We start from the raw sequence: 27,738 nt of genomic DNA, 5'->3' as shown, positions 1-27,738 counted from the left end.
CCTTCCACTGGCTGCCTGGGACGTGACAAAGGGGGCAAGACTCTGGCAGGTGAGTTGGTGGGAGATGAAAGACCCCCACAGCCCAAGAAGGCCATACAGAGACTCCAGAGTTGTTCAGCTGCTGAAAAATAAAAAAACCACACACATACATACACATATACACATATATACGAGGCCTGGACTTTGCAGGTAAAATTTATTAAGGCAACACGTAAGCCTCCCGGACCCAGGGCTTGCTGGGCAGGCCTGAGCCGAATGTCAGCTGCCCTGCTTCCACCTCACCTCTAAGAGGCCCACCTCCCAGAGGTCCAAGTCCACTAGCTTAAGGCTGATAACCAGGGGAATCAATGTGGAAAAAGGGTGTGGGATGTACGAATTATATTCCTAGTTTTTAAGAAAGAAAAAAAAAAATTGGAACCTTCTAGAAAAAAAAATTTTTTCCTGGAAATCTTGTCCTAATGACAGATGTGATGCTCAGGACACGCTTCCTCCAAGCATGAACAGGATGAGGGACAGGTCAGATTTGAGGACCTCAGCTTCCTGAGGTCCGTTCCCAGTGAGGGGTCCCCTGTCACTCGCTGGCCCCTCAGAGAAGGCCAGAGCCCTCTGAGCCCTCCTCCAGCCTCTCCTATTTCTTTTCTGGGGCTTTCTCGACGACTCCGGGGGCGAAGGGGCCCACCAGCCACATGATGGGTGTGTTCTGAGCCACATACTCCACCAAGTGGTCCAGGGCCTCTCGGGCCCTGGCCACCTGCTCGCGGCTCTGTGTCAGGACACTGTTGGACAGATCCTGGAAGGAGTGGATGCCAGAGAAGGTGGCTTGGAGGTCCTCTACCTGCTGGCGAGCCTGTAGCGCCTGGTCCTTGATGTGGGCGGGCAGACCCTGGAGGCTGGAGCCCAGCGAGGCACAGGTGGTCTGGAGCTGCTGGGTGATGTCACGGAACATGGCGAGTGTCTGGGACTCGACCTGCTGAGAAGGGGCAGGGTGGGGGTGTGACATCAAGACCCTTTGCTTTGGGGGTAACAGGACTCAAGGGGCTTCCCAGGTGGCTCAGCGGTAAAGAATCCACCTGCCAATGCAGGAGATGTGGGTTCGATCCCTGGGCCGGGAAGATCCCCTGGAGAAGGAAATGGCAACCCATGCCAGTATTCTTGCCTGAGAAAATCCCATGGACAGAGGAGCCTGGAGGGCTACAGTCCACAGGGTGGCAAAGAGTCAGACATGACTTTTGACACGACTGAGCAATAATGACAGGATCTAAAGATCAGGAAAGAGGAAATGGGGGTATTCCACCCACCCTGGGGAAAGCCTTTCAGAATACCAGCGCTTTGAGTTTCAAACTGTGAAAGATAATCACCAGTTAAATTGAAAAACAGGCACAGAGATATTTTCAAAGACGATACGCAGACCAATAAGCACATGAAAATATGTTCAACCTCATTAGACATCAGGAAAGTGTGGTTCAAACCCACGATGAGACACACCTCACCCACAGTGGGATGATTTGGGTCAAAAAAAGACAGATATGGGGGCTTCCCTGGTGGTCCAGTGGTTAAGAATCTGCCTGCCAAAGCAGGGGACACCAGTTCAATCCCTGGTCTGGGAAGGTTCCCACATGCCTCGGGGCAACTAAGCCCGTGCACCCCAGAGCCTGTGCTCTGCAACCAAAGAAGCCACTGCAGAAAGAAGCCCATGCACCAAAACAAAGAGTAGTTCCGACTTGCTGCAACCAGGGACAGTCCGTGCAACAGCAAACAAACAGCACAGCCAAAAAAAAAAAAATTGTTTTAAAAAAAGACATATATGGGACTTCCCTGGTGGTCCAGTGGTTAAGACTCCAGGCTCCCAATGCAAGGGGTCCGTGTTCCATTCCTGGTCAGGGAACTAGATCCTGAATGTTATAACTCAAGATCCTGAGTGGCACAACTAAGGCCCGGAACAGCCAAATAAATTTGAGAAAAAAAAAAAAAAGATTGAACAGGCGCTGGCAAGGATGGGAAGAAATTGGAACCCTCATAAATTGGAGCGCAGCAGTCACTCTGGGAGACAGTCTGACAGTTCCTCAAAATGGTAAACTGTAAGCCCAAGTAACCACTTGACTCAGCAATTCCACCCCCTAGACTTCCGCCCAAGAGAAAAGAAAATGCATGTCTGTGCCAAGACTGGGACACAAATGCTCAAAAGGGTGTTATTCACAGCCCCAGAAAGCGGAAACAACCTAAATGCCCATCTGCTGGCAAATGGGGACACAAAATGTGGTTCATTCACACATCGTGATGTTCTTCCGCCACATAAAGGGGTGAAGCCCTGACACTTGCTGCCACGTGGATGGACCTTAAGGACACGATGTTCAGTGAGAGAAGCCAGACACAGACGTCCACATGGTGTATGATTCCACTGACATGAAATATCCATACAGACAAAGTACATTTGCTGTTTCCAGGGCATGGAGGAAGATAGAAACAGGGTGTTATAATACTGGGGAGACAGTCTCCTCTTGGGGTGATGGGAATGCTCTGAATTATTAACACAGTTGATAGTCACACAACCCATGAATATACTACAAACCACTAAATTGTACATTTTAAATGGGTCAGTTGTACAGTATGTGAATTATATCTCAAAACTTCTTTATTTAATTTTGGTCTCATCGCACAGCATGTGAGATCTTAGTTCCCTGAACCAGGGATTGTATTGGGGCCATGGCAGTGAAAGTCCTGAGTCCTTAACATGCTGGACCACCAGGGAATTCCCTCAAAACTTTTTTAAAATACAAGATATTGAATTTTATACCTCAATAAATTTGTTTTTGAAAAAGTGTTTTGTTTTTTTTTCAATGAGAAGGTCTGGAAGAACTTTTGAGGCAGAAGTTGTAAACAGTGGGGAAGACCATGGTGGAGATAAGAGTCCTTGAAAATTCCTGAGTTTGGGGAGGAAATCAAAGCAGGCAGGGACCCTAGACTGCCCTGAGCCTGGTCAGCTGAGGACTCTAGCTTTGAACCTGGCCAGGAGGTGCTGCCAAGATCAGTATCTATTTTCTGTTCAGCAACTGGGGGGTTGGGGAGATGGTTTTAAGTGGTTAGGGTCTGAATGTGCAACAGTTTTACAGAGATACTCACAATATCTTTAGAAATATCATTTTTTTAACACTGTGTGCCTTATGTGTCAGTGTGTGTGTGTAAAATAACTCACATACCAGGAAACTCATGCTTTTAAGTGAACAATTCAGTGATTTTTTTTTTATAGTACATTCACCAGGTAGTGCAACCAGCCCTTCTACCTAATTTCAGAACATTCCATCACCCCAAAGGAAGCTCCAAAAAAAAAAAGGGAATTTCTTGGTGGTCCAGTGTTCCAGTGGTTAGGACTCTGAGCTCTCACTGCCAGGGCCACAGGTTTGATCCCTGGTCAACAGGTTTGATCCCTGGTCAGGAAACTAAGATCTCATAAGCCTCCTGGCTTGACCAAAAAAAGAAAAAAAAAACGAAAGAAAAAGAAACTCCCTCCCCACTTACCCCTCTCCCAGCTCCCAACAACCACTTATCCATTCTCTGTGTCAAGAGATCGGCCTGTTCTGGACGTTTCCCATCAATGAAATGCCACTCTGTGTGTCCTTCTGTGTCTGCTTCTCACTAAGCATTGTGTTCTCAGGGTCCATCCACATGGTAGTGAGTGTCGGGCTTCCCTCCTTTTCACAGCTCAGTGATGCTCCCGTGTGTGGAAGGACCACATTTTGTGATACATCACCTGCTGATGGACATTTGGGCTGTTCCACTTTGTGGCTGTTGTGACTCAAATACTGCTGTAAACCCATATGTTCATTTCACCTTAATGACCCTGCAGATGGTCCTGCACCTCATCCACAGATGGGGAAACTGAGGCCCAGCAAGGTTAGGCTGAGGACCTACAGTGCTAGGATATTAAAAGAGTTCCTAACACAGAGAGGCTATGATTGAGAATGAGGCATGAGAATTGTTTAAGGCAGCAATTCAGCGAAAGCTTGGATGAGTGACAGTACAGGTGGCAAAAGTCAGGGCTCGTTCAAGAGACCAGTGCTTGCAATGGACCGGAGGGGCCAGAGCGTGTTAGTGAGAAACTGTCATGAGGAGCCTGGAGGGTAAATATGAAGGATGTGATGGGACACTGGGATGGGGGAGAGGAGTCATTTGGTCGTGTCTGACTGTGTGACCCTATGGACTGTAGTCGGCCAAGCTCCTCTGTTCATGGGATTTTCCAGGCCAAAATACTGGAGTGGATTGCCATTTCCTCCTCCTGGGGATCTTCTTGACCCAGGGATTGAACCGGCATCTCCTGCGCCTCCTGCATTGGCAGGCAGATTCTTTTATCACTGAGTCACCTGGGAAGCCTGAGGAGTCAGGACTCAAGAAAATGGAGCATGGCTTAGAATTCAGCAGGTAGAGACCCATCCCAATCAAGTGCTCTGTGGTTCAGAAGCACCATGTGCACCCAAGAGTAGAAATCCAGGCAGGCATCCTGGAGGAGTTGTCATCAGGTCCTGAAGGCAGTTAATGGGAGGAGAGGCTGGGGAAAGTGTGTGGAGAGGGGAGCCAGGGCCCCAAGCACCCAGTGCCACCCCCGGTGGGTACCTCTGGCTTGGCCGTGTCCTCCTCCGGGCCCTGCAGCCGCTTCTGGGTCCAGCCAAGCCACATCTGGTGTAGTTTCTCCTGACCCTCCACCAGCTTCTGATCGACGCCCTGCTTGACGGTTTCCATCTGGGGCAGAGGGAGACAGACAGTGGCTGCCTCAGGGCTTGAAGAAAGCTGGCAGAGCCCCTGGAGATCCACAGGAATGCTGGGAGAGGCAGGAATCCACAGGGAGCCCACGCGGTTCAGCCCTGAACCCTAGGAGCTTAGGATGTGACTGCATTTGAAGACAGGTCTTCAAAGAAGTGATTAAGCTAAAATGAGGTCATTAGGGTGGACCTAAAAGATGCTTGCTTCTTGGAAGAAAAGCTATGACAAACCTAAACAGTATATTAAAAAGCAGAGACATCACTTTGCCAACAAAGGTCTATATAGTCAAAGCTGTGGTTTTTCCAGTAATCATGTATAGATGTGAGAGTTGGACCATAAAAAATGCTGAGTGCTGAAGAAGTGATGCCTTCGAATTGTGTTGCAGAAGACTCTTGAGAGTCCCTTGGACTGCAAGGAGATCCAACCAGTCAATCTTAAAAGAAATCAACCCTGAATATTCATTGGAAGGACTGATGCTGAAGCTGAAGCTCCAATACTTTGGCCACCTGATGTGAAGAGCCGACTCAATGGAAAAGACCCTGACGCTGGGAAAGGTTGAGGTCACAGAGGATGAGATGGTTGCATGGCATCATCGACTCAATAGACATGAATCTGAGCAAACTATGGAAGATAGTGAAGGACAAGGAAGCCTGGTGTGCTATAGTCCATGGGGTTACAAAGAGTTGGACATGACTTAGTGACTGAACAACAACAACATTTTTATATGACTGGTGTCCTTAAATAAAAAGGGGCTATTAGGTGGGCTTCCCTGGTGGTCCAGTGATTAAGACTCTGAGGTTCCACTGCAGCGGGCACAGGTTGAATTCCTGGTTGGGGAGGGAACTAAGATTCTGCGTGACGCACAGCATGGCCAAAAAGAAGATAAATGAATGAATGAATTTTTTTTTAAAGGGGGATGTTAGGACATAGATGCAGAGAGGGATGACCAGGTGAGGACACAGAGAGAAGACAGCATCCACACGCCAGGGAAAGAAGCATCAGAAAGAACCAACCCTACCGACATCTTGATCTTGAACTCTCAGTCCCTAGAACTGTGAGGAGATAAATGTGTGTTGTTTAAGCTGCCCCGTTCAGGGTACTTGGTTACAGCAGCCCCAGCAAACTCAACCAGGACTGCAACCGTATGAGCCGGCCCAAGCAGATATGCAGAATGGGGAGGAATAAGCCACCAGGCTTGGGGCGGGCTCACTGGTGCATATGCTGCTTGCCACTGCCCTCCCCACCCAACCCCCTCACCATGGACCTCACCAGGATAAGAGTCTGTGACAGCTGGTGCAGGGCCTCCTGTGCCCTCTGCCTGGTGTTCTGCAGTTTGCCCAGAGAGTGTTCGTAGGCCCGCTGGCGCAGCCTCTCTGACAGGGAGCCCAGACGCACGAAGTAGCTCTGCTCCTGGCGCTGCTGGGCCACGGAGGCGATGTCGAAGCCCTCAAGAGACGTGGCGAGGCGGGCTGTGGTGGGGAGGCAGGGGAAGCATGGCGAAGGCAGAGTTTATGCCCTGGTCTGCAAGTGTAAAAGGATCTCCCTGCCTTGGCTTTTTCCTCATCTGCGAAATGGGTAGGATGGGGGCCAAATATTCTGGGATTAAGAGGCCTTAGACTAATGTGAGGGTCTGAAAACTACGACCCTTGGACCGTATCTGCCCTGACTCCAGTTTTATATGATCCAACCCGTGAATACAATTGTGCATGTTCATTATACGCTGTCTACAGTTGCTTTCAAACTATAGCGGCAGAGTATGTGGCCTCTTAGCCTGCAGAGATCAAAATATTATCTGGGAATTCCTGGTTAAGTGGCTAAGACTCTGTGCCCAATGCAGGGGGCCTGAACTAGATCCCACATGTTGCAACCAAGAGTTTGCATCCCTCAACTAAAGATCTCGTGTGCTGCAACTAAGACCCCGTACAACCAAATAAATAAATAAATATTTTTAAAAATATATTCATTATCTGATCCTTTACAAACAAAGTTGGCCAATCCTGCCTGTATAGGTCCTAGCATGTATTAACAGTGGTCAATCTTTTGCAACGTTCTAGGTGCTCTGCATGCATTCTGTTTTGTCTTTTTTTCTTTCTGGCCATGCTGGGCGGCATTCGGGAACCTTAGTTCCCCAGCCAGGAATCAAACTTGTGCCCCCTACACTGGGAGCCTGGATTATTAACTACTGGACCACCAGGCAAGTCCCTCACATGTATTCTTGTTAAATCTAAACAGCTCTAATACGGAAGCACTGTCATCCCATTTTTACAGATGGGGAAACAGAGGCTCAGAGAGATTAATTGACTTGCCAAAGGTCACACAACTGGGGCTCCACAAGTCAAGATTTGACGCCAGGCCCCAAGTTCTTAACCATGATACTTGACGGGAGAAGTCTGAGCCACAAGAGAACCATCGTCACAGTAGTTAAGGAAAAGTTAGGACTGTCTAGTCCAGAAAATACCCATAAAGTTAGAAAGCAACAAGATGGAAATCCATCTGTCTTGATAGTTTGATCCTATCTTATTCTGCTCCCTATAGACTTTAATACAGTAGTTCTTAAAAGTTTGAGTTTTGTAAGTAATCTTATCTGGATTTGAAATGCCCGATAGCAGGGTCTGCAAATACAGCCCCTGGGCTGAATGCCACCTACTTTTGTCAACAAAATTTTATTGACATGCAGTCATACCCATTCATTTACCTACTGACTACGCTTCGGTGCTACAATGGCAGAGTTGCATAGTTGGAACAGAGGCTGTATGGCCCAAAAAAGCCCAAATTATTTACTACCTGGCCTGTCAAGAAAATGTGGTCCCCTGAAAAAAAGTTATATTTAAAAAAAAAAAAAAAAGGAACCCCCCCCCGGTGGTCCAGTGGTTAAGACTCCAAGTTCCCAATGCAGGGAGTCCAGGTTCAATCCCTGGTCGGGGAACTAGATCCCACATGCCACAACTGAGAGTTTACCTGTTGCAACTAAAGATCCTGCCTGCCACGACAAAAATCAAAGATTTGTTCTGCATTCTGCAACTAAGACCCAGAACAGCCAAATAAAATAAATAAATTTTTTAAAAATAAATAAAAGTAAAAACTAAATGAGAAAGACAACTAACAAGGACCTACTCTACAGCAAAGGGAATTATACTCAATATCCTGTAATATATTCTTTTCCTCTAATGGAAAAGAATCTAAGAAAGAATATATTCATATATGTATGTAAAATGGAATCACTTTGCTGTATACTTGAAACTACCACAACATTGTAAATCAACTATATTTCAATAAAAGTTTTTTAAACTTCAAAAAAAGGATTATACAACGTATAAAACAAACAAATAACTGAACAAAAATACTAAACACCCGGGACATTTAAAAGCAATGAAAACAAAAGTTGGCATCTTGGGAAAAACAACCTGCCCCATTCTCCTGACCAAAGGCAGGTCTGCAAAGACTAAATCCAAACCAACAACATTCTGAACCCAGGCTACTGGTCAGAACTTTTCCACGGCCCTCTGGGAACCCTGGAGGTCTACCCTTGGAAGTGAAAGCAGCTTTGTTATTTAGGCAAAGGTTGTCTGGCAACTGACTCATTGGAAAAGACCAATGAGCAATGACTCATTGGAAAAGACCCTGATGCGGGGAAAGATTGAGCGCAGGGGAAGGGGATGACAGAGGATGAGATGGTTGAATGGCATCACCAACTTGATGGACATGAGTTTGAGCAAACTCTGGGAGTTGGTGACAGACAGGGAAGCCTGGCGTGCTGCAGGCCATAGGGTCACAGAGGGTCAGACACGACTGAGCAACTGAACTGAACTGAACTGTCTGGCAGAATCCAGGCATGTGGGAGCAAGCTGGCAGGGCCCCTGGAGGGGGTAGGTGCCCTTGGCAAAGGGGAGACCCAGGAGATGGGGGGATCAGGGCTATTCTCCTGGCAGGAGCCCATGAGTAGCATCCCAACTATAACACAGCACCTTAACTCACAGACTCCCCAGCACCTTAAGCACCGATCTGCACAGTGATTTCATCCCTAGTTGCTGTTGTTTATTCACTAAGTCGCGTCCAACTCCTCGTGATCCCCTGGACTGTAGTCCGCCAGGTTCCTTTGTCCATGGGATTTCCCAGGCCAGATTAGTGGAGCAGGTTGCCATTCCATTCTCCAAGGGATCTTCCCCACCCACAGATCCAACCCACATCTCCTGCATTGGCAAGCAAATTCTTTACCACTGAGCCACCAGGGAAGCTGTTATCCTTAGCAGATGGACACAAAAGAAAGCACAGAAACTCAAAGCTGGTCAGATAGATCTGTTCTCTGAAGTGGCTCCCAGGCCTAGCTCACAACCTGCCTCCCTGCAAACTCTGCGTCTTCCCCTGCCTTCTGCTGACCAAGACTTACAGTTGCATCTTACTCCGTCTGAGCACTAGGAGAGGCCAGCAGGCACTGAACTTGGGGTGCAAGATGGAAGACATCAGCTGGATCCCTTCCTTCAAGAGATGCAGGGTCAAGTTTTGAAAACTCAAAGGCCAAGTGACATGAGACCCTCAACTCAGGAGCTGCAGGGCCTGAGATCATTGGCCCTGCCCCACCTGGATGGAGCGTGGTGTCTGGGTACACGTGGCCCTCGGGGACCCTTGTTGCCACGGGCACTGGTGTGTGCAACACTGGTACGGCTGGAAGTTCCCGGCACAGTGTGCAAAGGATGGCTGTGCCTCGAACGCAGGGCCAAGGCCAACTCCATGAGCCATAGGTATATGAAACCACAAGTAGGACTGGCCGCTTTGTCTCATCTCTTTCACCCCTGGTTTTTTCCTGCCACCATCTGGTCCAGCCCCATCACAGCTCACCTAGACCAGCAGCGTCACCTGAACCTGTCTCCTCCGCTTCCCACCCCACAGTGTCTTTCCCATAGCAGCCACCAGAGGGCGCCTGTGAACACTGAGTCAGGCCCCGCCCCCTCTGCTTACAGTCTTCCAGGGTTCCCATCTCCCTAGGGGTAAAAGCCCACGCCCTCCCATGGCTCACAAGGCCCTTCACAATCTGCTCCCGTACCCTCCCTGCCCTTCCCTCTTCCCTCTCTCTCCCAGGCTCACTCTGCTCCTCCCACACACATCAGGCACCACCCTGTCCCCTGGTCTCTCGGCTCGGACATCAGCACAGTTTCATATACCTCAGGGAAAAGTCACCTCCTCAGAAACGTATCCTTTAATCATTTCTGTACCCTTGAGACTTTAGGTTCCATGAGGGCAGAACTTTGATCACTGACATATCCCTAGAACCTGGAAGCAGGTTTGGCATATAACCGGTGCTCAAGGTTTGAACAAACAAATAGATGCCTGGGTGTGGGTAGAATGACAGAGAAGTTTCAGCGATTTTATTCAAGGACTTGAGCACCTTGCTGGGCACCAGACAGGGGACACAGCTTCTGCTTTGTGAAACTGATGACGAGAGAAAAATCAGAGCCAAGCCAGGGGAGGTTTCAGGACACAATATGAACAAGGAATGGTGTGATTTTAGAGGTCTTATGGGGGGTGTGGGGGGTGTGTGGCATGTGAGCACAAAGCTGGAGGTGGAAGGGAACGAGCCATCTAGATGTCATGTAAGGGTTCCTGGTAGAAGAAAAGGCCAGTGCAAAGGCCCCGGGGTGGGAACATGGTCAAGGATGGGCAAGGAGGCCAGTGAGGCTGGACCAGAATGAATGAGGGCAGGTGGGTAAGTACAAGGGAGCTTCCAGGAGGATTGGGGCTGTTACCCACAGGGAGATGAGAGCCCTGGAGGGCTGCAGGCAGAGGAGAGACCTGACCTGAGTGCTCCAGGTGCCCTCTGGAGGCTGCTTCAGGGAGGACAGATACCATGGACCAGGGCAGAGGAACCAGGCTGATTGGGCTGAGACAGATGGGGAGAGGTGGCAAGGACCAGGTGAGAGCCTGTGAGGGAAAGACTCCAGGTGGCTAAGAGGGAACCATATCAGATGGTCTAGGGAGGGGTCCCAGAGTCAAGGCCTGCACTCACCGAGCTCAGCATCCGTCATGGGCAGGTGGTTGTCCACCCACTCCTCCGACTTGCCCAGCACTGTGTCCACCCCGCTCAGCACCATCTGGCCCACACGGGAGCCCACGACTGAGTGGACGCCACTGGTCACCATGGACTTGGTCAAGTCTACGCCGCTCTGCACAGCACCCCGGGTGACGTCCACTGCCTCAGTGACTCGGGAGGCCACAGTGTCCTTGGCACTGGACACTGTGCTGGACACAGCCTGTCGGGCCCCTGACACCTTGGACGACACAAGCTCCTTGGTGTCTGCCAGGACCTACAAGAAGGGCCAGCATCAGCATCTCCATTCTCCCTTCGTACCTGGGTGCCCCCACCCCTGCACCCCAACCTCTAGGTGGGTTGAAGCGAGGAGCTCCAGCTCCCGGGTGATCCTGAAGGGTGAGAGCAGTTAAGATCACATCCTCTGGGGCTGGATGGCTTGATATAGCCTAGCTGTGTATCCTCAGGCAAGTCACTTGACCTCTCTGGGCCTCAACTTCTTCCTATGGTGTTATGGGCTGAAGGGTACTGAAGCCCCCAGGGCTTCAGAATGTGACTGTATTTAGTGATGAGAACTTTAAAGTAGTAATTAAGGTAAAATGAGACCATTATAGTGGATCCTAATCCAGTCTGTCTACATGCCTTGGGACCAAAAAACCAAAACATAAAACAGAAGCAAGACTAACAAATTCAATAAAAACTTTAAAGCCAGTCCACATCAAAAAATCCAAAGAAAGTAAATTAAATAAAAAATAAAATTTAAAATAATTAAAATTAGTAACTGAGTTTCTCATTCATACTGGCCACCTTCTAAGGGCCGAACACCCACATGTGGTTGTTGGTTTCCATACTGGATGGTGCAGAGAAAGAATATGTGCATAGGAAGTTCAGAGACTGGGCAGCCTGATCCACAGAGAAGGAACAGCATGTGCAAAGGTGCTGAGGCAGCCCTGAGATGGGTGTGTTCACTGTCTCTGCTTTCCCCTGCCTCCCCAAGATGAAAGTTCCATGAAGGCAAGGGCTCTGTATCCATCACCCTGTCCCATACATGTGGGCACTGATGTGACTGAACTGGAGGACGGAGGCCAGTGCCGACAGAATGGAGCAAGTGAGGTGGGCATAGAGGGTCGGGAGGAAGTGGAGCCAGATCAGGTGGGACCACCAGAAACACTCTGGCTTTTGCTCCGGGCAAGGTGGAAGACCCGAGGGGTCTTTGGGCATACCTGGCTGGTATTCAGAATGATCCTCCAGCTGCCCAATGGGGAGGGTGTGGGAGAATAAATGCGGTCACATTTGTCTGTTAAGCTGAGACCACAGACCCCCTACCCAGGTAGGCCCCGTCTTAGTGGAGCATCCTCCCCACCCCGCCCCTCATGGAAGGGGTTAGTCACCTTCTCCGGAGGCTGCTGCAGGATGGGCAGATTCTCCTCCAGTTTGTCCAGCCCCCTGTGGGCGTATTCACTGGCCGAGGTGACTGCCGGGGTGGGGGTGGGGGAGATAGACAGCTGACAGTTACTGTGCATGTACATCCCTCAGGGGCTCTGGGAGGGTCCACAGACACCGCCCCGCCTCCCCCACCCGGAAATAGGCTGGAGTGGACGGTCCATGGGCTCCCAGGCTTCACTCACGCTGGGGTTCCAGCTTGGACAGGATGGGCTGGGCCCCACTGACCGCAGCCGCCGTGAGGGTCTTCACCCCCTTCTCGGCTGCATCGCAGACAGTCTTGACGTGGGGGTGGCTCTCCTTGGTGGACGTGTAGGCGGCGGACACCATGTTGCAGGTGGAGCTGATGAGGGGCATGCCGGCCACGCGGTCCACCACGCTGGGCTATGGGCAGGGAGGCTCAGGCCGGGGACGTGACTCGCCTCCCCCTCCCTCTGCACTCACTCGGTTGCACAAGCCAGTAACTCCCTGGTTCCGCCAGGCGCTTCCTGTATCTTGGCCCTGCAGCCCACTTTTGAACATGATGTTGACACCCACAGTGTGCCAGGCAGTGACAAGACATGAGAACCCCACTGTCCTGAACCTCGAGTCTAAAACTGACGTCAGTAAACTATGCCCCCCATCCCACTCCCAGGGCCGGCCCACTACCTGCTTTTTCTCTTGCCTGTGTTGTTTTTTTTTTCTAACAGCATTATTGAAATCTAGTTCATACGTCATAGAATTCCACCAGTTTGAAATGCACGATTCAGAGGGTTTTAGTGTGTTCACAAGGTTGTGTAACTCTCACTGCCTAACTTCAGAACTTATTGATCGCTCTCAAAAGAAACTTGTTGTCATTGACTGTCACACCCTTGCCTACCAGCCCCTGGTAACCATGAATCCACTTTCCGTCTCTGTGGATTTTTGCCTGTTCAGGACACTTCACAAAAAAATGGAATCACGCGTGGCCTTTTGTGTCTGGCCTCTTTCACTTAGTGACATTTTCCAGGTTCATCCATGTAGTAGCGTGTGCCAGTGCTTCACTCCTTTTTTAAAAAATCATGGTAAAATACACATAAAATTTACCATTTAAATAATTACGTGCACAGCTCAGTGGCATTAAGTATACTTACATTGTTGTGTAGCCGTTGCCAGCATCTGTCCACAGATTCTCAACTTCTTAAACTGAAACTCTGTCCCCTTTAAACACTGACTCCCCCTCTCTTAGCCCCTGGCCTCACCATCTACCTGTCTCTATGGATTTGACTCCTCTAAGGACTTCTTGTGAGTGGGATCAGACAGTCTCTGTCCTTCTGAGCCTGGTTTCCCTCACTGAACATATCTTCAAGTTTCGTCCACATTGCACTGCATGTCAGTACCTCATTCTTCTACATTATGACGTTCCATGCTACCTGGTTTTTGTAAATAAAGTTTTATTGGCACATGGCTATACCCATTCATTTACGTATTGAATATAGCCATTCTTAACCTACAAGAGGAGAACTGAGTAGTCAGAGAGGCCTTGTGAGCCTCAGTTTTCTGACCCATAAAATGAGAAGTCTTTTCTGTTCTAAAGGAGTTGCAAAGATGACCCATGTGAAGACGCATACAGAAGACTTAAGTCTCATAGGTGCTACCTGTAGAATTTGTGCAATCGCCAGTCCCAGGAGGTTGGGAGTATGATTCCAATTTTACAGACAGGTAAACTGGGGCAAGAAGAAGCTAAGTAAGTCATCCAAGGTCACAAAATTAGCCAATGGCAAAGCTGCACCTTGGACTCAGGCAGTCCTCCTTCAGCGTTTGCCCAGGAGGTCTCTTCAGAAGTTAATCACAAATTTACCACAAAATCCAGCAATGCTGCTCCTATCATTCTACCCTAGAGACAGGAAAACACATGTCCACATAAGACTTGTACATGAATGTTTTCACCAGCACTATTCACAATGGCCAAGAAATGGAAAAAATCCAAATGTCCATGAATCGGTGAATGGATAAAGAAAATGTGGTATAAAGCATGTTTTTAAAAATTCATAGCCTCCAAGGACTTCCCTGCTGGCTCAGTGGTAAAGAATTCACCTGCCAATGCAAAGGTACAGGTTCCATCCCTGGTCTGGGAAGATCCCACATGCCACAGAGCAACTAAGCCCATGAGCCACAACTAATAGCCTGTGCTCTAGAGCCCGGGAGCTGAAACTACTGAGCCCTGCATCCTAGAGCCCGTGCTCCACAGCAAGAGAAGCCACCGCAATGAGAAGCCCGCACACTGCAATGAACAGTAGCCCCGCTCGCCACAGCTAGAGAAAAGCCCGCACACAGACACACAGACATAGACACACACACACACACACACACACACACCACACACACACAAATACAGCCTCCGAAGGGCTAACAGGTACAAGAAAAGACTCTCCACATTACAATTCGTTAGGAAAATTCAAGTCAAAACTACAATGAGATACCACCTCATACCTCACACTCACTGTGATGGCTACTATCAAATGAACAGATATTAGTAAGTGATGGTGGGAATGTGGAGACATTAAAGCCCTTGTATGCCATTAGTGGGAAAGCAAAATGATGCCGCCACTATGGACAACATTATGGTGATCCTCAAAAAACTAAAAATGGAATTACCATATGATCCAGCAGTTCCACTTCTCGGTATATAGACAAAAGCATTGAAAACAGAATCTCAAAGAGATACCTGGATACCCATGGTTAAAGAAGCATTATTCACAATAGCTAAGATGTGGAAGCAAGCCAAGTGTCCTGTGGTCCGTGCACACATGGGATGGGATTCAGCCTTAAAAAGGAAATTCTGATACAACACGGGTAAACCTTGAGGACGTTTTATTCAGTGAAATAAGCGAGACACAGAAGGACAAATACTGTATGATTCCACTTATGTGGTACCTAATGCAGAAGATTCTACTTTTTTTTTGGCTGTGCCTTGTGGCTTGTGAGAGCTCAACTCCGTGACCAGGGATCGAACCCTCACCCCCTACAGTGGAAGCACAAAGTCCTGAGACCATCAGGGAAGTCCCAGAAGGTTCTACTTTCATAAACATGATTCTACTTATTTTACTTATACAAGATGTCCAATAGGTAAATCCATCGGCAGGAAGCAGGTTAGTGGTTGTCATGGGCTTGGGGAGAGGGGAACGGGCGTGACTATTAGTGGATGTGGGGTTTCGATTTGGGGTGAGGAAAGAGTTCTAGAATAAGACAGTGATGATGGTTGTATACTGTGAATGTACTTAATGCCACTGACCTGCACACTTCAAAACAGTTAAAATAGTATCTTTTTATGTTGTGTGTATTTTACCATAATTTTTAAAAAGGAATGAGAAAACTAATAAGGACCTACTATATAGCACAGAGAATTCTACTCAACATTCTGTAATGACCTATGAAAATAGAATCTAAAAAACAATAGATACACATATAACTGACTCACCTTGCTGTATAGCAGCAATGAACAACATTGTATTAATAAATTGTATTAATAATAATGTATTAATTATTAATTGTATCAATAAATAAAAGTCAACTGTTGCTCTTGTTGTTTAGTCGCTAAGTCATGTCTGATTCTTTTGTGATCCCATGGACTGCAGCCCACCAGGCTCCTCTGTCCATAGGATACTCCAGGCAAGAACACTGGAGTGAGTTGCCATTTCCTTCTCCAAAGGATCTTCCCAACCTAGGGATCAAACCCTCGTCTCTTGCATCCTGCATTGGCAGGAGGGTTCTTTACACAGAGCCACCAGGGAAGTCAAAATACTTCAGTAAAAATTAATTTAAAAAAAGAAAGGGAACAGAGCACCAACAGATGCTATCAATACTGCTGCTGCTGCTGCTAAGTCGCTTCAGTAGTGTCCGACTCTGTGCGACCTTATAGACGGCAGCCCACCAGGCTCCGCCGTCCCTGGGATTCTCCAGGCAAGAACACTGGAGTGGGCTGCCATTTCCTTCTCCAATTATGGTATGTGAATGATACCTTATCTTTAAAATATCATTTAGGTAATTTTAAAGAGCTGTTTATTAAAAGGGGCTTTGGGGAACTCCCTGGCAGTTCAGTCGTTAGGACGCCTAGCGTTCACTGCTGAGGGCTCAGGTTCAATCCCTGGTTGGGGAACTAAGATCCCAAGAGTCCTGGCATGGCCAAAAAAAAAAATGTTATCAGGGGGAATTTTATTTAAACTGGGAAGAAGTGGAAATAGAAACTGAGTTTCTTAGGAGGAGGATTCTAAGAGAACCTGCAGAGACAGGAAAGATCTGCCTGAGGGAGCCAGGCAGTTTCAAACAGAGCTGTACCTCTGTTCTTCCAAGAGCCCTTGGAACCCCAAGTTCTCCCACTTTTGCCTGTTAATGAGGTACCTGCTAGGGTCTAGTACTCGATCCACTTGGAAGGGTGTCTCTCGACCCCCCCTGTGCTGCCAGCAGCCTCCTGCCAAGGCTCCCCGTGTGGGAAAGCTCCTCCCACAGATCCCAGGCCTTCCTCACCTGCTGTACCGGTTCCTCTGCCGTCACCTGGGTGCTGGCAGTGGCTTCAGTCTCATCAGCAGACATTTCTCAGAAGCACGCACTGTGAACAGAAGGACTAGTCAGGGTACAGCCTGCTTCTCGCTTCCCTCCATGGGCAAGTCTGGGTTCATACCTGTCCTCAGGGCTCCCCTACCCCCCAGTTTCCTAGAACTCTGCCTCTAGATCAATTACATGCACTTGTGAGCCTGTTCAAAATGGTGCTGATTCATCAAGTCAGAAGTCTGCATTTCCAACAAGCTCCCAGCTGCTGCTCAAGCAGCTGGTCTTGGGGCCATAACTTAAAGGGCAAGGTCTGCACACAGCCCTCCAAGGGCTCACCCGTATCACTTGTTGTTGTCATTTAGTCACTCAGTCGTGTCCAACTCTTTGTGACCCTGTGGACCATAGCCCACCAGGCTCCTCTGTCCGTGGGATTTCCCAGGCAAGAATACTGGAGTGGGTTGCCATTTCCTTCTCCAGGGGATCTTCCCCACCCAGGGATCAAGTCTCCTGCATTGGCATGTAGATTCTTTACTGCTGAGTCACCTGGGAAGCCCCACCTATATCAATATTATGGTGCAAAACCCCTGGAGTTGGCAAGTTGTCAGTTACTACTGGGTTTCAAGACATCTTCCCTTTAACCCAGAAACCTCACTGTGGGGACAGTCCCACACTGGAACTGCCACGTGGACAGAGGTGTGTGTTGCTGAAAAGAAGGGCAATAAAGATAGATAACAGTGGTAGCCCAGGGCAGTGGCTGAAGACTGTAAAACCTACACAAAATTGACACAGCCCATATCTGGGAAGATGCCATGGAAAAGGGAATGGCTACCCACTCTAGTATTCTTGCCTAGAGAATCCATGGACAGAGGAGCCTGGCGGGCTACAGTCCTTGGGGTCGCAAAAGAGTTGGACACTACTGAGCAACTAACACAAGATATTGTTAAGAGACCAAAGGTGTGAGTGGGGCTAAAGTTTTTGCTCATAAATCTTTAAAGAGACACAGGAAGAAAGATCATGTAGCTGGGGCAAGCCTCTGACTTGTGAGCCAAGTAGATAACATTACCTGTTCAAAAAAAAAAAGTTAACCTTAAAAAAAAAAGCTAGAGAGACCATGCGTGGCCCCAGTGCAGGTCCATCAAGTCAGTCTCAAGGATGTGGGGAAATCAAAAGAGAGGTTCCCTGGGTGAATCTAATGCACACATTTGCAGGCAAGACAGCAGCCACAGGTGTGCTCCATTTTCCTGGCCAGGTGAAAAAACTAGAGCACTGTCAGATTAGATTTCAGGAGTCCCAGCCCCACCTATACTGAGCAAGTGGGCAAGGAGCTGATAACCTCATAACCTGATAACCTCAGTCCTCTTATCTGTAAAATGGGGCTAAACCTTCCTTAAGGCTGGTTCCCCAAGCAGGTCTTTTTTTTTTTTCCGTCATACCACACTGCATGTTCCCTGACCAGGGATCAAACCTGTGCCCCCTGCAGTGGAAGCTCCGAGTCTTAACCGCTGGACCGCCAGAGAAGTCCCCCCCAATGAATGACCCCCAAGGTCATTCTAGGAGAAGCCTAGAATGAACCCCTGACCTTGAGTCTGAGCATTTTCTTCCAGACATTGTGTTTGCCATTCCCTAAGTGGAACCTGGGCTTCCCAGAACCTGGGAAGTGGTAAAGACCCTGCCTGCCAAGGCAGGAGACATAGAAGAGGAGGGTTAGAACCCTGGGTTAGAAAGATCCCCTGGAGGAGGAAATGGCAACCCACTCCAGTGTTCCTGCCTGGAGAATCCCATGGACAGAGGAGCCTGGCAGGCTACAGTCCATGGGGTCACAAAGAGTTGGACATGGCTGAAGTGACTTAGCATGCAAAAGCACACACACCAGTGGAACCCAGCAAACCGATGTTTTGAGAGCACCAGTTCTGGTGTCCAAACTGGGTTCTAATCCCGGCTCTGCAACTTGCTAGCTGTGGGAGCTTAAGAAGGCAACACCCCTTCTTGGAGCCTCACTTCCCACATCTATGAAATGGGGGTAACCATTCCTAGCACAGAGTCCCTGCGGATTGGAGGAGAGACTGCACGTGTGCACTTAGCTTGGGACCTAGCACGTAGTAGGTGCTCAGTAAATGGATCCATTTCACACCACTCTGTCTGCCACACAGAAACTGGTGAAACCAGCCAGGATTGAGCTCTGCTTGGTACAAAGGTCCTCCACCTGGGAAATGGGGCGAAGAGGCACATCCATCCCTGGTGATCATCACCTGACTCCTGTTCTTCCCCTCGCCTTCCCCAGAGTCTAAGTTCACCTGGACAGCACACAGGTCCCCCCTCCAATCTGTTTTGTCCATCCAGTGCCTCTGGAATCGGTTTAACCAAGGATAGCCATGCAGGTATCACACCCCCTCCTCCCCCATAAAAGTCCTTGGGGGTCAGCAACCTGCCTGCAGCGGGCCCAAGCTGTGAGAGCAAGAACTGGCTGAAACTGGAGTCCCGCAGCCGGCCAACTGCAGCCAGGATATGCTAAGATCCAACTTCCAGAGTTCCCCCGAGAAGGAACCCAAGCCTCGGTTCTGGTTTTACGAACGTCCCGAGGACTCAGATGAGGGGTAGGCCTTCCCACCGCCACTTTGTCCAATCCACTGGCCACATCCACCCAGGAAAAGGGGGCGGGAGGAGGGGGCGGGACTGGCCCCAGAACCTCCCAGGGTCAGCTGGGGTGCCAGAAGGAGGGCAAGGGAGGGGCCAAGTCCCCAGGCGCCAAAACCATTTGGAGAGGAAGGGGCTTTGCTAGGCAGAGGGATTGCCCCCCTGGTGGGGGTTGGGGGGGAATTCCTACGCGGAATGGGCTGTGGCTTGTCTCCAATGCAGGAGGATGTGGTTTGGGACGGAGGACTTAGCCCCCCGCCCCATGCTGCCACTTCTAGGGTGATCTTTCGTGCGCCTCCTCCCCGCCAAAGTCCTAGATATTGAGAGAAGAAAGTCTGAAAGTCTAAGCCTGTTCCAGAAGTTGAATTTTTCTCGGGAGGGAAGAGTGCTCAGCCCAGGCTGGAGACCCCTCCCCAGGCCGCGGAGACGAGCAGAGTCCCCAGGAAGGCCCTCCCTGTCCCTACCTCCTTTAGGGCACCCCAGGACTCAGCGGACCCCGCCCCCACCTCAATCGGGGCCCCTCGCCTCTCACCGCGGTCAGCGGGACGTCCAGGGCGCAGCGGCCACTACTTCAAGGCCAGCTCCCAAACCGTCCTGGGCCGGACCAAGACCAGCGTTTATATTTGGGGGCGGGCGCCCGGGAGTGACGGGTCGGAGGACCAATCTGGTTGGGGGCCGCCTGCCTCCGGGCCACGCCCCTCGCCCGGCTAGGGACGTTGGAGCCACAAGTGAAGTCCAGGAAAGGCTGTACTAGGGCGGCCGTGCGCGCACCCTCCCAACCGTGCACCCAGTTGGCGACACCTGTACGACCCCGGAGCCAGCCCAGGAGAGCCCCCTCCCCGTCTGGGACCCTGGGAACTCGGCGATGGGAGATGATCCTCGGGCCCCCTGTCCTTACCCAATCGAGGCTGTGAGAACTCAGAGATCATTGCGTGAGGCCTCCGTCTGTGAGGCGCCACCACTCCTTCCCGACCCCTCCGAACGAGGGTGATGGAGCCGGCCCCCTCTAGCATGATGAGCGACTTTCCCTGACCTGTGTCGTGCCACTCAATCCTCCCAACACTGTGTGTCCCTTTATCACCTCATTTTACAGCTGAGTAAGCCGAGGCCCAGGGAGCAGGAACCAGGGACAGTGCAGGGGCCAACCCTTGAATCTCTGACTCCTGGATCAACTCCCTCCTGAAGGTGCTTCATTTGGATTCCCCCACCCCACCACCAGTCCCCCAAATACTTTATTTTCTATGTCTATAAACCAAGGTCTCAAACTCAGATGGCCCTAGAGACCAGGCAGAAGGTAAGTTCTTCTGCTAAAAAAAAAAAAAAAATTGACAGCTTGCCTTTCCTCCAGGGAGCAGAGTTTTAACCCCGAGGGAGACACTCCAAGGTATTCACAGATCCATGGGGATTCCGGACTTAGACAAAGTGTCCTTCCTCTTAAAAAATTTGACCAAATGAAAATCAATGGAGCTGTGTGATAGAGTTTTCAGAGATTTTGGGAATGTTCTCGAACTCTGTGCCACCCAGTATAGTGGCCACTAACACCATGTGGCTATTGCACACCAAGAAACTGAACATACATATTTAAGTAACTACATGCAACTTGTCAGATTTCTGAGTCTGAATCCCCAGAATGATTAAATCAGGTATATAAAATTATCAAAGAAAAAGTTTCATATTTGTGGCATGCTTCTCCCCCCATCCATTCGTTTTCCTACTCATTCATTTGACAGTTCTTACTGAGCTGCTGTGCTGGGCGTGGGGAGCCCGGGAGCAAAAGGCAGGTCCCAGCCTTGTGATGCTCACCACCCAGTGGGGAATGGGCCATAAACAAGATAAGTGAGTGGAATGTACAATGGGTCAGGTGGTGGTAAATGCTACCAAGAAAAGCAAAGGACTGGGATTGAGAATGTGGGGGCTGCACTTTTTAATAAGGTAGACAGGGGTGGCCTTTTAGGGTGCCATTTGAGTACAGAAAGGAGGGAGGAGAGGAGGGAGCCACAGAGAAATCTGGGGAGATCTCTGATGATAGAAACATCCCATGCAAAGGCCCTGAGGCTGGACCATGCCTGGTGAATTTGTTGTTGTTATTGTTCAGTTGCTCAGTCATGTCCGACTCTTTGCAACCCCATGGACTGCAGCACGCCAGGCTTCCCTGTCCTTCACTATCTCCCAGAGTTAGCCCAAACTCGTGTCCATTGAGTCAGTGATGCCATCCAACCATCTCATCCTCTGTGGCCCCCTCCTCCTCTTGCCTTCAGTCTTTCCCAGCGTCAGGGTCTTTTCCAGTGAGTCAGCTCTTCGCATCAAGTGGCTGAAGTATTGGAGTTTCAGCTTCAGCATCAGTCCTTCCAATGAGTACTCGGGGTTGATTTCCTTTAGGATTGACTGGTTTGATCTTACTGTCCAAGGGACTCTCAAGAGTCTTCTCTAGCACCACAGTTCGAAAACATCAATTCTTCGGCACTCAGCCTTCTTTATGGTCCAACTCTGACATCTGTAGTGAATACTGGAAAAACCATAGCTTTGACTAGACGGACCTTTGAATTGGAGATGCAGTTAAAACCTGGTGGAGGGACTTCCCTGGTGGTCCTGTGGCTACAACTTTGTGCTCCCAGTGCAGGGGGCCTGGGTTTGATCCCTGGTCAGGGAACTAGATCCTACATGCCACAACTAAGACCCAGCACAGCCAAATTAATTAATTAAATAAATATTTTAAAAAATGATTTGACTGAGGCAGAATGAGGAGAGGGAGAGAGCTGGAGGAGAATGGGTCTGGGATGGGCAGAGCTCAGAGACGTGAAGTGATTTGTCTAAGGTCACACAGCTGGAAAGTCACCAGGAGATATGTATGACTGGTAGCCTTCAGCTTCTGAGTGGCCTTCAGTGCTGGGATGTGGCCAAAATACCCCTGGTCAAGGGAATGTAGCTCAATTCTGATTTGGAAAATAAAGTCTTGATGATTTTGTCCCATATCTTCAACCCTGGTATGGGGATCATCTCCATTCTCTTGTGAGCACAGCCAAGATTACACGGGTAGGTGGGGGAGGGGAAGGAAAGGTGGCCACACCATGGGCTCTTAGCACCACTGCCTCTTCCTCCTGGAAGCCCTCCTGCCTGCCTTCCCAGGCTCGTCCAGGCTAAGGTTGCCACATAAAATACAGAATGGACAATTAAATTTGAATTTCAGGTCAACAAAAATGTACCTTTTGGGGGTTTAAGTGTATTCTGTGAAGTACTGGATTTATTTATACTAAAAAATTATTCAGTGTTGGTCTAAAATTCAAATTGAGTGGGGTATCCTATTTATTTTATTGTTTTGACTGAACCTGACAACCCTACCCCCAAACCCATGTCCATTTCTCTGCTCCAGCCTTGTCCTCCTGAAAACTCTGTCACTTCCCAGCCTTGGTTGGGGGGCTTCTTGAGGACAGCACCTGTTCCCAGGAGCCCTAGGGTGGCATGTAAGAAATTGCTGCTGTTTTCTGAGCAATTTTGTTACATTATTCAGCGGCCTGATTTTGATTGTCCCCATTTTCTGGATGAGAAAACTGAAGATTCAAGATGTGTTGTACTCAGCCTTGGGACACACAGCCACAAATGGATGGCTGCTGGGTTTGGATCTAAGGTTTTTGTTTCTGAGATCACTGCCTGCTTCCTCCTCCTTCTCTTTCTCCTCCTCCTCTCAATTCCCTTCCAGCAGAAAGGTTCTGAAAACTCCCAGGACTTTTCCGTTGAACGGGGAAAGGCAGGCAAGCATCATGCCACAAGGTGGCGCTGCTGCTCCCAGAGTGGTACCGTGGTCAGTCTGCCCTCTGACCCTTCCTCCAGCCATCCATTTATCAAGCATCTCCTATGATGCACCAGGCAGGTCATATCTGATTATGAGGACCTAGCGACTCACTGGATATTCGATCGTTCAACAAACAATTATTAAGTGCTTGCTATGTGCCAGCACTGCTAGGCAGCCGTGGGGACCCAGTCTCAATCTCTGCCTTCATGGCACTCTTAGTCAAGTGGGGAGACCCACATGGGGCCAGCAGGGCCCCCATTTAGGCCTTGACAGGCCTGAGACCCTTGTCCTGTATCAGATGCCTCCCTTCAGGAAAAATGATCTCTTACAATTGAGTTGGTATTATTTTATTAATTTTTTCTTTTGATTTTAAGAGAAATTAAAATGAAACCATTCTGCGGGTCCCTGAAAGTGCTGTGGGCCCTGGGTCTCCTGTGTCTGATGGATGACAAGTTGCCCCTGGTGACCAGGTAGATGAAATAGAGTTGGTCAGGGCTGTGATGGGGTTGCATAGGGATGGTGGGGCCCAGAGAAAGCACTGGACTTAGATGCGGGGGGTGCTCCCGGAAGCTGTCTAGGAGGAGGTGATATCTAATCTGAGGCCTGAGAGATGGAACAGGGGTCAGGCAGGTGAAGGTACTAGAGAGCTGTTCCAGGCAGAGAGAACAGAGAGGGTGAAGGTGCAGAGTGAAGCTAGAGGGTAGACAATGGCCATGGGCTGGGGAGTGTCAGGGAGGGGAGATGGAGCTAGACTGGTCAGCAACAAGGGCCAGGCTGGCAGAATCATGAGGGCACTGGGGAGCCACAGAAGTTTCTGGTGCAGGGGCAGCAGGGGCATGCTGGAGCATTTGAAAGATTTTTTAGGTCATCCTGTGGATAAAGGAAACCTGGAAGGGGAAAATGAGCCCACCTGCTTCAGGTAAGTCTTGAAAGGTGGAAGAGGGGGTACAGGAGGATATTCCAGAAGCAGTGATGCTTATTCATTCCAGATGTATTTATTAAGCGCCGCTTGTTTACCCTCCTCAGGATACAGCTGTGAGCCAGACAGAACCTCCTTGCCCTCATGGAGCTGACATCCTAAAGGGGAAGACAGAGCCCACACGACTCTCAACACTTAGTGTCTTAGAACGTGGTAGGAGGTACAGAGAAAAATACAGCAGAAAAAGGAGATGGGAAGTTGGGGTGGTTTACAATTTTAAATAAGATAGACCTGGGAAGCTTTACTATGGAGGTGACAGCTGAGCTGAGACCTGGAGGAAGGGAGGCTTTTGGAGGAACTATGTGGCTTTCAGGAGGATGTGTGCCCCAGGTGGTAGTAACAGGTATGCAAAGGGCCTGGCGCAGCACTGTGCTTGGTGTGTTGGAGGAACAGCGAGGAAGCCTGCGTGGCTGGAGCATAGTGAGCAAGGGGGAGAGACAGAGGATAAGGGGGCAGGGAGGGGACGGGCAGGTCGTGCAGGACCTTGTGAGCTGCGGGGAGGGCTTGGGCTTTTGCTCTCAAGAAGGTGGGAGCCATGGAGGGCTGTGGGCAGAGGAGGGATGGGGCCTGACTCAGGTTGGGGCAGTGGGCCCTTCCTGGGGACCTGAGAGAACAGGAGGCTTTGGGGAAGCCACGGCTCCTTTGAGGAGGGAGGGACTGGAAGTTGGTAGGAGGGGTTGGTTGGAGCCCTGCTGGGGAAGGGGCTTCCAGTGTGCAGCAGAGGTTTGGGGCCTTAATTGTGGGGACAGTGGGTGCACCTTTGGATTCAGAGCAGAGGAGGGGCCCCATTCAGATCTCTGGGGACACAAGGGTGGAAGCTTCGAGATTCAGGGAAGGGCAAGTGGATATCTGAGGGGCAGGCAGGAACTCATGGCCCTGTCTGTTGGGAGTGGTGGGAAGTTGGGAGAGACATTTCTGGAGGGTGACAGGCTGAGGTTTGGAAAGTGAGGTTGACATGGACATCTGGCTGGGAATCCAGTGGTGGGGCATACAGCAGGGTGACCCTGAGGCTGGGACCAGCAGAGGAGCAAGTCTGGGGGGACACTGGTAAGCAGTTTTGCCTCTCCTAGAACTCCTGGCCTAGCATTGCAGATTTAGCATATTAAAATCTAGGACTCCTGGTTAAATGTGAATTTCAGGTACACAGTTAATATTTCTTTAGTATAAATATGTCCCAAGGATTGCAAGGGACACACTTACGTTGAGAAATAACTCGTTTACCTGCAGGACCTGTAACCCTACCCTGGCCAGGACAGACCTGCCCACCTTGTCTCCCCCACCCATGGCAGTGGGTGGACAGCCTGATCGACTGTGGTCTGATGGCGGAAGGCAAGGTTTTGTCTCCATGGTCTGCTCTCTGCGGGAAGCTGGGGGTCTTTTAACATGCAGGCCCTGGCCTGTCCCCGCCCCCTAGCCTGGGTGGCGCCAGCTGCCCGCTGCCCCCTGCAAGGCTTGGGGGAGGGGAGATGTTTCCTGGGCCAGCCCCTCCCAGGCCAGCTCAGGGTGGGAGGGGGGGTCCACACTGGGCACCCCCAGGCCCAGAATGCGGGGCTAGGGGTCTGGGCAGCAGAAGGACCTCTACGTGGCCTTTGTCCCCTCCAACCTGGTGGCCCATCCAGCTCGGAGCTGGACATCAGAGGCCCCCTGGCCTTTCTGTGAAGTTCTGCAGTTCAGACTTCCTTGTGAGAAAGTACCGGAAGGACAGAGGCCTAGGGGCTGCTAACCAGGAACCAGATCCCTCGGGGCTGCAGCCACCTGCCCCCCACCGCCCCCACACTGAGTGGCCTTGTGTCGAGTGGCCAGGCCTGGAGGCTCTGGCCTGGCCCTGCGAGCGCCAGCTGCCAGGATGTGCCAGTCACGTTGGCGGCGAGAGAACGGGCAGTCCTTGGCTCTCTCGGCTGCCCCTTTGTTCCCAAGTGGAGGTGGGGTGCTGTTGTCCTGGCAACCAGCCCCTTCCCCCTCAAACGGTCCCTTGAGGTGAAGATTGGAGGCACCTTGGGTCCGGGGGCTCTGGCCAGAGAGGGTCGCTTGTCACCCAGGGTGGCAGAGAAGTCCCTTCCCCCCAGCCAACCCTGCCTGCTCAGAGCTCTATGTCCAGACCTTGGGGGAGGCCAGGTCACCCCCTTGGGATTGTAATGCCGGAGGTGGCAGCAGAGGGGGGGGTGGGGGGGACATTTCCAGCGAGACAGGCGAGACAGGCGCTGTGGTGGCAGCTGCTGACCACTCCCCACCCCTGTGCCGCCTGTCATATGTCCCCTAAGTTGAAGGCTGCAGCTGGTGCGGGTGGCTTCAGTTCCGGGGGGGGATGTTATTTTGGGGATGGGGGCAAAGGAGCATGTGAGGCGCCCCCACCCGGGGCAGGAAGTGAGGCGGCCCCAGCTGCTTCTCTGGTTGGCACACCTGGCCCAGTAGGCCCTGGCACCCACCGCACAGGAAGTGTTCCCAACGCCCGCCTGTGTGGTCCCCTGAATCTGAGGCCCGGCGGGGAGGCAGCCTGCAGGGAGGGTGCAACCCACCCCCCACCCCAGGTGTGGGCCGGAATCTTCCAGAAGACCCTCAGCTGGGGTTGCAATGGTGGCACCACCGCCACCGGAGTGAGCACTTACTCAGGCTGATACTGTTTATGGATGTTAATCCCGAGACTTCTGGAGGGAGAGGTGGTGGATGAATCTGAGTTCTATAGAAGGGGAAACTGAGGCTCAGAAATGGAAGCAACTCTGGTGAGGTCACACAGCATAGGAACCACAGAGCTGGGAATCTCAGTAGCTTTTAGGACTTTTTTGGCCACATCACATGGCTTGCAGAAGCTGTTCCCCGACCAGGGGCTGAACCCGGGCCATGGCAGTGAAAGTTCAAAATGTTAACCACTAGGCAACCAGGCAACTCCCTAATCTTCATTTTAAAGATGAAACTGAAGCCCAGAGAGCCTGTATTTTGGACTCCTGGGCTCCAGGTACCCATTTCTCTTGGCTGGTTCCTTAGCGTCCTTTCAAGCTTTGCAGTTAAAATAGCTGAAGTCCAGAGAGGAGATACAAGTGGAGACTCAAACCCACAGCCCAGTGCAGGCCCCTCTGCTCATTTTCACAAAGAAAGCCTGCAATGGCTATGTGGACTCAGACCCTCCAGGGTCTCTGTTCCAGCTCAGCCCCTCATTGACGCCCAGGGACCCTGGCTGGGAAAGTCAGCTGCCTCAGCTCTGTGCCTCTGTGAACCAGGTCCTTAACTTTCAGCTGAAACAGTAATAATAACTGATGAGGGCAGTATGCAGAGGGGTTAGGGCATCTAATCTTGGTTGCAAGCACTTGGGCAAATCACTGCTCCTCTCTGATCCTCAGTTGTCTCAACTGTAAAATGTGTTGTGGATTGTTATCCCTAACTCACAGATGACGGAGAGGATTAAATGAGGTAACAGGGAACTTAGCAGGGTGCCTGGGACATGGGAAGCACCATAGAAGGGTTGAGTACTTTTTACAAATTTTAAACTGTGGTAAAATACACATAACATAAAATTCACCATTTAAACCATGTTAAAGTGCACAGCTAAGTGGCATTAAGTACATTCACATTGTTGTGCAGCCACCCCCACCATTCATCTCCAGAACTTTC

The 27,738-nt window shown here is 50.4% G+C and overlaps 1 protein-coding gene across 2 annotated transcripts; it reads right to left on the bottom strand.

The window, feature by feature from the left end:
- Positions 1-168: 168 nt before the first annotated feature.
- Positions 169-19,959, bottom strand: PLIN3 (perilipin 3). Of its 2 annotated transcripts, none has more exons than XM_081499643.1 (8): positions 19,896-19,959; positions 16,706-16,787; positions 12,406-12,604; positions 12,169-12,251; positions 10,757-11,054; positions 6,025-6,224; positions 4,609-4,734; positions 169-970 (listed from the first exon to the last, which is right to left on the bottom strand). In XM_081499643.1, exons 2-8 carry the CDS (start codon positions 16,769-16,771, stop codon positions 629-631), a joined length of 1,314 nt encoding a protein of 437 aa, XP_081355769.1. In that variant the 5' UTR covers positions 16,772-16,787; positions 19,896-19,959; the 3' UTR covers positions 169-628. The 2 variants fall into 2 exon arrangements, with proteins under 2 accessions (XP_081355769.1, XP_081355771.1); XM_081499645.1 differs by having other exon boundaries at positions 169-967.
- Between the last annotated feature and the right edge of the window lie 7,779 nt (positions 19,960-27,738).

Source organism: Giraffa tippelskirchi, chromosome 6, assembly GCF_054371585.1.
Source record: "Giraffa tippelskirchi isolate mGirTip1 chromosome 6, T2T-mGirTip1v1.2.pri, whole genome shotgun sequence".
In the NCBI taxonomy this organism is placed as follows: domain Eukaryota; kingdom Metazoa; phylum Chordata; class Mammalia; order Artiodactyla; family Giraffidae; genus Giraffa; species Giraffa tippelskirchi.
Note: the sequence above shows the minus strand (reverse complement) of the source record. Positions and strands in the feature narration are given on the sequence as shown.